Genomic DNA, 12060 nt, shown 5'->3' with positions numbered 1-12060 from the left:
ATTATATTATGTAAACACAAACTTTTATTTCGGATAATCACGATTAAGTTGCCCAGCACTAATTATATTGTATTTTACATATGTTGTGTATTTTATGCTCATCGGAGGGTCAAACACGCTTGAAATCATTTGAGAGTCTCTCATGCCGTCAAGACCACACGAAACCGACCAAACGAAGGCCTTGATGACATCAGCAGAAGTAAGAAGTTGTTTCAGAGTCGGAGAAAGTTAGTCAACGTTGGTAGATCAAGTGAAAGTTGAGTCTGGATACATTTTCATCATTTGGACAGTCTGCGAACTCTCGTTACGACACTCTGATGGCTCTCGATAAAAGCTCCGCCTCATAGGGAGTAAAACAGTATTCCCCAAAGCGATGATGTCACAGAGGTGGAGAACGGAAGGCACACTGTGATTGGTCGAGTCGAGGTGTTGTGGGCGGAGTATGGCTGGTCCCAGTCGTGACTGAGCGTCTGATTGGCCGGGTGAGGCTACGTCACGTCTGAACGAGGCATCTGATTGGCTGTGAAGAGTCTAGGCTTCGCTGGCTGTGCTGTTTCGACTCAAATCCCTGATTCCCTGCAGGATCCGCTTCATATGGCCCACTTTAGTCACGCCCAGGTCCTGACACATAAACATTAGATGCTTTAAGTCTGTAACTCATGACTGAAATAGAACACATTTGAGTTGTACACACATTTGAGTTTTTTTATTTTACTATTATATTGATTTATATTGATTATAACAGTGGATGCAATGACCCTTTGACTATAATCCTAAGATTTTTTTTTATTATTGCATTTTTTAAAACTTGAAAACAACTTCCATTCATTGACCGAATAGATTAGCAATATATACAAAACAAACAGATTTTAAAGGAAGCTAAACATTTTTATTTATAAGTGCCCCATTAACAATGTGAATAAATACGTGTAAAATATTATTTGAATTTTTTTTAGAGTCTATCACATTATATGATTACTCACTATAGTACTGAACCATTAGATGCAGTGTTATTTTAGTAACACTGATATACTATTTATAGTTTTTGTTAATATTTTGAATTAATTTTTCAACATTCATTTCATTTAGTAATTTTATTGCATTTGTAATTTGTTTAATTTTCTTAAAATATGTCTATATAGATTATTTTATTACGTTTCAGTTTATTTATTTTTAGTTATGTTAGTGCTTCAACTTACACTAAATGAAAATGACTTGGCAACAAGCTGAAATATAATAGATTTAAGTTATATTTTACTTTACTTAAAATCAAATAAACCTTAACTGAAATATTGATTTTTTAAGGGTTTTAGTTTTAGTTAACGATAATATCCCTGGTGAGATCTAGTATTTATTTATTTAAATCTAATTGTATTTATTTAATCCATTTATATTTATATTTATTTTAATAATTTAATTTAATAAATTATTTTTAACCAAATTATTTTTAATTTAATCTATTTATCATTTGAATAATTTATTTATTTATTTATTTTAACCAAGTATATTGAAATAAAATACATTTAAGTTATATTTTACTTTACTTAAAATCAAATAAACATGAACTGAAATAATGAATTTTTAAGGGTTTTAGTTTTAGTTAACGATAATGACCTTTGAGAGATCTAGAATTTATTTATTTAAATCTAATTGTATGTATTTAATCCATTTATTTTTATATTTATTTTAATCATTTAATTAAATTAATTATTTTTAATCAAATTATTTTGAATTTAATCTATTTATCAGTTTAACAAATTATTCATTTATTTATTTTAAGCAAGTATATTTACGTATCACTTATTATCAAACTCTTATTTGAACTATTAATCCTCATTATCCAGTTATTATCCTTCTGTTGATTATTGATGTATGTGTTGAGTTTTTCTCCAGATCTCCTGGATCACAGCACAAGTAAAGCTCAAACCTTCAGGTCTCTCCTCTCCAGCTGGAGCAGTTCTGGTCCTCTGATATCGTGTCTGATGAAGATCTCCTTATACTCGGACAGACAGAGCACCTCCAGCCAGACGCCCACCTCCTCCACACCCCAGGTGTTCACTGCTCAGAGGACACACACACCGTTTACACACTCACACACTCACTGGATGAGCTGAGAGAGGAGGTCTGTATTCATAGGGCTGGGCACAAATATAGATTGGTCCATTCAAAATCGTCCACGAATCGATTTTCTTTCATATTTATTTATACATCCATCACCCAAAAGCCAGCATTAGTTTTCCTACACTCTTCATAGGCTTGCAGCCTCGATGTTACAGCTAATGCTGTGAGATTTTATGTTTATTTTATCTTAAACATAAAATAACTGTTTGTTCAAGGCATGCCACTGTTCTGACTCATCCAATTTTCAGCATCAATTATTCATCTTGCATCAAAATCCTGTCCATTCATTGCTGTGTGTAACTCATTACAAGAAACTTGAGTTACCTAATCAGATTACTAAAGCAACTAGTAAAATAAGGCATTACTTTTTCAATTTACAACAAAATATCTAAGTTACTTTTTCAAATAAATAACGCTAGTTAGAGAAATTGGTTAGAAATAAAGTGAGGAAGTGTTGTGTGTAGTCTAGACTAAATGTGAACATGCATTTACTCATCATCAAAATCCTGTCTATTCATTGTATGCATTTGAAATATAGAGTTGGGTTCTGTTTTAATGTACCTAAAATAAAAAGAGTTTATTATACAGGGTTGTGGCTCTTTATTTCTTTTTTTATTAATTAACCACTTGTAAACTTATGTTCACTGTTCTTTTTTTATAAATAAAGGGTTTGTATTGAATCTGTATTCACTGAGTCGAATCGGGAATCGAAATCGAATTAAAAGCTTGTGAATCGAATCGAATGGGAACATCTGAATCGATTCCCAGCCCTAGTGGACACTCGGCCGTACCTGGCATGTTGAGGGCGGCGCACGTCTCTTTATTTTTGTTGTTTTTGTCTTTCTTGAATTTGGGCACAAGGCGAAACTTTGCACTCCGACTCCGCTTGGAGAAATCAGACAGCTGACCCTGCACACAAACACACATTAATACACTGGATACAGTAGAGCTGCACAATAAACATCCCCACAACACGTTCTCGACATACAAGACAATTTAGGTGAAATAACACTATGAGCACTTTATTTAATAATGGGCAATATGGCCTTTGATTGCAATATGAACTTAAATATTCTTAACTGTATATGTTGGAAAGTCAAAAAAATTTTGTTGTATGTAAATTGTACAATGACAATACAGAAATCTATTTATTTATTTCAAAATACAAATTTTCATTTAATCATTTAGCAGACGCTTTTATCCAAAGCGACAAATGGGAACAATAGAAGCCGTGAAACTAACAATATGCAAGTGCTGTGACCCTTCCCAGTTTAATCTAACACAGTATATGTAATTTTATCGAAATAATATCGAGATATGGCTTAGTGCGCTTGTCAAATAATGCAAGCTGCGATTTAAATAAATATATGCGCTATTATTATGAGCTGCATGTGTATTAATGAACAACGGCAGCGCATGTTTTTATTTGCCAGCAACCCATCAAAATAAAAGCATGATGGGTTACTGTTTAAAAATGGAGAAATTAAGACAAATTAATTAAAATTTTACAATAAAATAAAATTATTTGTATTACTCTTTTTTTCTAATTTTACAGAACCACTGTGTTATTACAATATATTTTATTTATTAATATTTAAAGGGATAGTTCACTTTGAAATTAATTTTTGATATGTTTTAGCTTACCTCAAGGGCATCCAAGATGCAGATGTCTTTGTTTCCACAGTATTTTCAAGTTTTATATTTTTAGGTCAAACCGTTCTTGTCTGTCAGTCAAAGAGCATGCACAGAAAAGTCCAAATTAAACATGATTTAATGACTCGTAAATGTAAGTACACATTGATGGCCTAAGACACGAAACGAGCGGTTTGTGTGAGAAAACGAACAGTATTTGTATCGTTTTTACCTCTTGTAATCACAGTCACGTCCAAGTACTCTGAGGGCGCGGGCGCTTCTGTCTGCGCAAGCGCCGGAAAGCCCCGGAAGTGATCTCTCGCGCGTGTACATCACACTCACTGTGATTACAAGAGGTAAAAACGATATACCAGGTCCTTCTCAAAAAATTTGCATATTGTGATAAAGTTCATTAATTTCCATAATGTAATGATAAAAATTAAACTTTAATTTATTTTAGATTCATTGCACACCAACTGAAATATTTCAGGTCTTTTATTGTTTTAATACTAATGATTTTGGCATACAGCTCATGAAAACCCAAAATTCCTATCTCAAAAAATTAGCATATTTCATCCGACCAATAAAAGAAGTGTTTTTAATACAAAAAAAGTCAACCTTCAAATAATTATGTTCAGTTATGCACTCAATACTTGGTCGGGAATCCTTTTGCAGAAATGACTGCTTCAATGCGGCGTGGCATGGAGGCAATCAGCCTGTGGCACTGCTGAGGTGTTATGGAGGCCCAGGATGCTTCGATAGCGGCCTTAAGCTCATCCAGAGTGTTGGGTCTTGCGTCTCTCAACTTTCTCTTCACAATATCCCACAGATTCTCTATGGGGTTCAGGTCAGGAGAGTTGGCAGGCCAATTGAGCACAGTAATACCATGGTCAGTAAACCATTTACCAGTGGTTTTGGCACTGTGAGCAGGTGCCAGGTCGTGCTGAAAAATGAAATCTTCATCTCCATAAAGCTTTTCAGCAGATGGAAGCATGAAGTGCTCCAAAATCTCCTGATTGCTAGCTGCATTGACCCTGCCCTTGATAAAACACAGTGGACCAACACCAGCAGCTGACATGGCACCCCAGACCATCACTGACTGTAGGTACTTGACACTGGACTTCAGGCATTTTGGCATTTCCTTCTCCCCAGTCTTCCTCCAGACTCTGGCACCTTGATTTCCGAATGACATGCAAAATTTGCTTTCATCCGAAAAAAGTACTTTGGACCACTGAGCAACAGTCCAGTGCTGCTTCTCTGTAGCCCAGGTCAGGCACTTCTGCCGCTGTTTCTGGTTCAAAAGTGGCTTGACCTGGGGAATGCGGCACCTGTAGCCCATTTCCTGCACACGCCTGTGCACGGTGGCTCTGGATGTTTCTACTCCTGACTCAGTCCACTGCTTCCGCAGGTCCCCCAAGGTCTGGAATCGGTCCTTCTCCACAATCTTCCTCAGGGTCCGGTCACCTCTTCTCGTTGTGCAGCGTTTTTTGCCACACTTTTTCCTTCCCACAGACTTCCCACTGAGGTGCCTTGATACAGCACTCTGGGAACAGCCTATTTGTTCAGAAATTTCTTTCTGTGTCTTACCCTCTTGCTTGAGGGTGTCAATGATGGCCTTCTGGACAGCAGTCAGGTCGGCAGTCTTACCCATGATTGCGGTTTTGAGTAATGAAACAGGCTGGGAGTTTTTAAAAGCCTCAGGAATCTTTTGCAGGTGTTTAGAGTTAATTAGTTGATTCAGATGATTAGGTTAGTAGCTCGTTTAGAGACCCTTTTCATGATATGCTAATTTTTTGAGATAGGAATTTTGGGTTTTCATGAGCTGTATGCCAAAATCATCAGTATTAAAACAATAAAAGACCTGAAATATTTCAGTTGGTGTGCAATGAATCTAAAATATACGAAAGTTTAATTTTTAGCATTACATTATGGAAAATAATGAACTTTATCACAATATGCTAATTCTTTGAGAAGGTCCTGTAAATACTGTTTGTTTTCTCACACAAACCGCTCGTTTCGTGTTTTAGGCCATCAATGTGTACTTACATTTACGAGTCATTAAATCATGTTTAATTTGGACTTTTCTGTGCATGCTCTTTGACTGACAGACAAGAACGGTTTGACCTAAAAATATCAAAATTGAAAATACTGTCGAAACAAAGACATCTGCATCTTGGATGCCCTTGAGGCTAAAACATATCCAAAAATAATTTCAAAGTGAACTATCCCTTTAACTTATTTTGTTAAATATTTTTTATTTTTAATCACAATAAAATCAGTTATTATTAGTCATACTGAACTGGTCAAAAGAGTGGGAATTATTCAAGATTTAAAAAAATATATACTAGAAAAAAATTGGTGAAGGTTTTACTTTCCAATTACATTTCTAGTAAATTTCACAAATAATTACAAAGAAATAGCCAGTAAGAATGTTGAAGTATATAGACTGAAATTTCTTGTAAAACTTATAATCCAATAATCTTTACCTACATAGTTATAAAAAATTAGTAAAAAGTTGATTTTCTATGCAGATGAACTCAACATCAATCACCACAATCATTGTAGAATGATTAATTCATCTGATGAAAATTTCTGAATATTTTGTATATTGGAATATATACTGCAGAAAAACTAAATTGAAATAAACTGAATTAAATGTGAAATTTGAAGTAGAAAGACTGATATTTAAAAGTGTTGTCTATATTCTCTTAATGAGTTAAAAGCCAGTTGCGCTCGCACCACGGCGGATTCGCTATTTACATGGCGGGATTTGATAGTGGAAAGACCGAACGTGTCTTTAGAGAACATCTAAAGATCTAGAGACCATTAAAGCGAGATCATCTACGGGACAAGCCGGATTCAACCATATCTTTATGTACTCAATAATAATCTTTTACATAAGAAAATAAGAAAAAATAATAATACTGCGCCATTGACTTTAAAGCAGTTTTCACTTGTTCAATGGCTCAGTCTATTTCAGTTCCTCAAAATAGAAACGTGCCATTAATGCGCATGAACACACACCTCGTTTTCAGACCAGCAGCCCATGGGCGCAAATACATTTGCTATTTAAACAACGTGGCGCAGGACGTGAAAATGATAATTGCGTCAGGCTGAAACTAGTGAAACACACTTGTGTCACACCGGGTGTAAGATAGGGCCCTAAATATCATCCCCCCCCCCCGGTTTCAATCAGCCCTAGACTACAGACACTAAAACACCCCTAAAACATCTGTGTGTGACTGATCAAGGCACCTCGTCGTCCGCCGGGTCGATGAGCTGACTGAGCCAGCTGATGTCTGTCAGTCTGCGTAACTCCTGAGTGACAGAAGCCAGCGCTCCACTGAGCTGATCTCTCTGAGGAGGATCCAACTGCTGGAGACACACACACACACAACAGAAGAAGACTTGCAATCACCGTATCAAATAATCACTTGAGCTCAGTGTCTATCATAGACAATGTTGTGTGTAACTCAATACAAGAAACTTGAGATACCTAATCAGATTACTAAAGTAACTAGTAAAATAACGCATTAATTTTTCAATTTACAACAAAATATCTAAGTTACTTTTTCAAATAAATAACACTAGTTAGAGAAATTAGTGGAGAAATAAAGTGAGGAAGTGTTGTGTGTAAACATGATGGTTATTTTAGTTCTAGACTAAATGTGAACATACATTTACTCATCTCACTTGCACAAAAACATTCAGTATTCCACAAAATTAATAAAAACAGTCAAATGCAATCTTACGCAAAACTTTATAATTAACTATATTAAATTACACAAATATATTTATGTATTTAATCTCACTTTATTAACCAATGTCTTTGCTGATAACCTTCAATTATCTAATTCAACCATACTAATAAGCTACATTTATTTTAGATTAGATTTGGAATTAAGAGTGTTGAACTTTCCTCTCCTGTGTCCTATTGTTCTTTAATAGGTTTATTTGAGCGGCGCCCTCTACTGTACAGGCGTAAATATTTTGTATTTAAGTCCAGCTCAGGTGAGAAAAAGTGATGCAAAAGAAATGTAGCGTATTACTTTGCATAAAAGGTAATTAAGGCCTCCTTTACACTGCAGGTCTTGATGCCCAATTCAGATTTGTTGCCTATATCCGATTTTTTTTTATCGTCCGTTTACACGTTCTTTCAATTGTGACCCATTTCCGATTCATCTGTTTACACTTGCCATACTATCTGAAACATTGCACATGCTTAAAGGGGATTCTTGCACAGATGGACAAACGCGTTATATGCTTGATGCTAGCTTTGCGATATATGCGAAGTTCGCTAAACATCAGCATGATTTTGAGGCGGAGGAGGACGAAAAGGGCCATCATTGCAGCCAGCGCATGTGCTTCAGTTATTGTGTGCGAGAGAGATTTCAGGACTGGTGGGAACATAAAACACGATCTCATTAAAGTGCGTATCTATACCACTAATTTTATTTCTCATGCCATTTATATGCCCAAAATAGTTTTTGCGTGCATGATACGCACTGTAAACTCCTTGGTTAGGATTAGGGGTGTGGAGTGCGTGTGTATTACACGCCATAAAGTGCATATCACATGCACGCAAAAACGGCATATCATATGCACGCAAAAACGGCGTTTTATATGCACGCAAAAACGGCGTATCATATGTACACGAAAACGGCTTATCATATGCACGCAAAAACGGCGTATCATATGTACACGAAAACGGCTTATCATATGCACGCAAAAACGGCGTATCATATGCACGCCAAAACGGCGTATCATATGCATGCCAAAACGGCGTATCATATGCACGCCAAAACGGCGTATCATATGCACGCCAAAACGGCGTTTTATATGCATGAAAAAGCGGCGTATCATATGTATGCAAAAACGGCGTATCATATTCACGCATATGCACGCGAAAACGCGTTTTATATACACGCGAAAACGGCTTATCATATGCATGCGAAAATGGTGTATCATATGCACGCAAAAACAGCATTTTTTATGTACGCAAAAACGGCGTATCATATGTACGCGAAAACGGCGCATCATATGCACGCAAAAATGTTGTTTTATATGCACGCGAAAACGGCGTATCATATGCACATGGAAAACGGCGTATCATATGCACGTAAAAACAGCGCATCATATGCACGCAAAAACAGCGCATCATATGCATGCAAAAATGGAGTTTTATATGCACGCGAAAACGGCGAATCATTATGCATGCGAAAAAGGCGTATCATATGCACACAAAAACAGCGTATCATATGCATGCAAAAACAGCGTATCATATGCTCGCAAAAACAGCGTATCATATGCTCGCAAATCTATTTTTGGCATAAATGGCAAGAGAAATAAAATTTGTGCTATAGATACGCACTTTCATGAGATCGTGGCGGGCTTTAACGAGGACCAGTGGGTCCCAAATTTTAGGATGACCTTTGATATTCTCAACGTGTGTCAACATTCCTCTCCTACGACGACATGATGTTTCGCAGATGCGCGTCGGGGTTGCTCTCGTCATTAAACCGCGGAGACGTAGCCTAATGCCTCAGACAGTCCGATTTGCCTGTTTACATGACAGTCGCATCGGCACATATCTGATTTATATCTGATTTATTTCCACATATGAACAAGGCCTGAAACCGATCTCGAAATATCCAAATGCATGAGTTTTTTTTTTTCCTGTTTACACGGTCATAGAACACATCCGATCTGTGTCACATATGAGCAAAACATCAGACTTGGGTCACATTTCACTGACATTGTAAACAAGGCCTAAGTAACGTAACTAGTTACTTTTTTAGGGAGTAACGCAATAATGTAATGCATTACTTTTAAAAGTAACTTTCCCCAACACTGATCATAGACACTCTGATTGTGACTAATGAGTAGGGGTGTAACGATATTCGAACCGAACCGAAGAACCGCGATACAGAACCCACGTTTCGAATCGCGATACTCTCATGGCGTACCGAACACGCCCCGCCCCCTGCTACCCCGGCCCCGCCCAGCACGGCTCATTTGACCTGGAATGTTTACACAACGAATTCAGTTTTGTAGCCTAACCACCATTAACACCAAATAGCAAGCTCTGTGTTTTGTTACTTTCGATAATAAGCAAGGTGTAATCTTCAAATTCTGACTATTTGATCACAAAAATCAAACAATAAATGCCGTTTTGGCGCTCTTTGATGTGGCGTGACAGATCGCTGTACTAGCTCCTCATTTCAAGTGGCAGCGCGAGTAAACGCGATCATCTCTTCCTCAGTTACAGAATAAACATGAATGGACTCCTGAAGGTATGTTGAAAATACAGTATACTTACTGAAAGGCATCATAACTCGTGTAGACGCTCAATCAGTGTTTCAGCAGCGGAAAGACGTCAATAAAACTGCGTAGCTTGTCACTAGCATTATATTTACCTCAGCAGGCTAGCGATTCAGTGTCCACAACTTGTTGGTTCCTAGAGAAATGAACTCTTGCACTAAATAAATGCACTATATTATCCTATATATTATATTTTACCTAACTTGTTAATTACATCTTGATTATTTAATGTAGGCTACGTTTGAAATATCTTCCATGAAAATGACAGCAAGTGTGTAAATTATTATATTTCAATAACAAATTAGAGTAAAGTTAATGCAAAAACTGCCTTATGTTCAGTTTACATGTTTTCATACAATGTGTTGAGTGTGGATTATTATATCTAAAAAAATAAATAGCATCTGAATTTAGGCTCTGTTGTTAACCTTTAATGTTATAGTAATGTGCGGCTCCCTATATAGTTTACAGCATTAGCAGATTTTTAATCCTTGCAAAAAGTTTAATTGTAATTGAATTAATTTAAAGACAAAGACACCATTTTTTCATTAAACCACTGTTTAAATTTTTTTTTAGCTTTCTAAACCGAACCGAACCGAGACGTCAAAACCGTGGGAAAACCGAACTGTCAGTTTTGTGTATCGTTACACCCCTACTAATGAGAGAGTTTTTTTTTATCACGCATTCCTCCTATAACCATCATTAAAAAACTGTGACTTCTGAAACACACACACACATTCTGAAACATTTCTAATTTACGTTTTAAATTTTTTAAGTGTAGGTTTATCATCATTTTATTTTATGCTGCAGGAGGCACAGACAAACAGAGGAAGAGTTGCAATCAGGTCACAATGGACAAATCAATGGACAATCAAATATATATTAACTGGATGTCAATTATAATTTTGTTATTAACTGGAAGATGAGGTGATGCCACTCGCAACATTTCTAATTTGTGTTTTAAAATTTTTTAAGTTTAAGTTTTTTACCTAATATTTCTATTTTAATTTAATTTTATGTCATGATTCACTCACCAGGCACATCTTTCCCGCGAGCAGCAGTTCGGTCTCACTGTGAAGAGCTTTGACGTTACTGACCATCTCCATCACAACGCTACAGGTCAAACCCTACAAACACACACACGTCACTTCATAAGTAGGATGTTATCAGTATACACTCGTCTGAATCTGAACCAAACGAGAGTCATAATCAGCACGCTGTGATTGACAGGTGTCAGACGCCACTCACTCCGCTGCTTTTGTTGGCGTACACACAGTCCATGGCTTTAGAGCTGGCGTTCACCGCATGAGCCAATTCCTGCTCGATAGTGTGATGAGACTCTGCCACTTCCCTGATACTAAACACACACACACACACACACACACACACACACACACAAAAAAAAGTGTTAAAGTGTAATTTATTCCTGTACTCAAGGCTGAATTTTGAGCATCATTACTCCAGTCTTCAGTGTCACATGATCCTTCAGAAATCAGTATAATATGATGATTTGATGCTTAAGAAACATTTATGATTTTTATCAGTGTTGAAAACGGTTAATATTTCTGTGGAAACTGTGACACATTTGATTTTTCAGGATTCATTGATGAATATAAAGTTCTGAAAGAACAGCATTTATTTGAAATAGACTCTTTTGTAACATTATAAATCTCTTTACTCCCATTTTTGATCAATTTAATGCAATCTTGATGAATAAAAGTACTAATTTATTTAAAAAGAAAAAAATATCTTGCTGACCCCGATCTTTTGAATGGTTAAACCTGAACATCAGATCTGTGTACCTGTGTATCAGCGCCCCGGCCGCCTGTCCGAACAGACTGATCTGAGTGGTTTCGTCTTCAGAAACAATCTCCGGCTGTGATGCATGCTGGGAAACCAGCCGAGGAATCTCTCCTCTCTGTTTATCCTCCCATGATTTCAGAGTGTTCTCGAACGCCTGCAAAACAGCCACAATTGAGTCGTGTTTTA

At 36.6% G+C, this 12060-nt stretch overlaps 1 protein-coding gene across 6 annotated transcripts in view; it reads right to left on the bottom strand.

Moving 5' to 3' along the window:
- dgkd (diacylglycerol kinase delta) overlaps window positions 1–12060 on the bottom strand; it is a 57212-nt gene that overhangs the window by 4165 nt on the left and 40987 nt on the right. For 2 of the 6 annotated variants that reach the window (XR_013195733.1, XR_013195734.1), the window contains 7 exons: window positions 11874–12028; window positions 11320–11428; window positions 11106–11198; window positions 7009–7128; window positions 2913–3030; window positions 1928–2058; window positions 170–621 (listed from right to left, as the gene is read on the bottom strand). Coding sequence is in view for 3 of the 6 variants with exons in the window: in XM_077207109.1 (XP_077063224.1) it covers window positions 532–621; window positions 1928–2058; window positions 2913–3030; window positions 7009–7128; window positions 11106–11198; window positions 11320–11428; window positions 11874–12028 (816 nt within the window). In the remaining 3 variants the exon portion in view is untranslated. Of the gene's footprint in view, window position 1; window positions 622–1927; window positions 2059–2912; window positions 3031–7008; window positions 7129–11105; window positions 11199–11319; window positions 11429–11873; window positions 12029–12060 lie in introns of those variants that run through there. The other 4 variants (XM_077207109.1, XM_077207111.1, XR_013195735.1 and 1 more) reach the window with 3 other exon arrangements.

The sequence above is a fragment of the Siphateles boraxobius genome, unplaced genomic scaffold, assembly GCF_051911475.1.
Source record: "Siphateles boraxobius isolate OS27281-9 unplaced genomic scaffold, OSU_SipBor_1 6, whole genome shotgun sequence".
NCBI lineage: Eukaryota > Metazoa > Chordata > Actinopteri > Cypriniformes > Leuciscidae > Siphateles > Siphateles boraxobius.
This window is presented reverse-complemented; position numbering and strand designations above follow the sequence as displayed.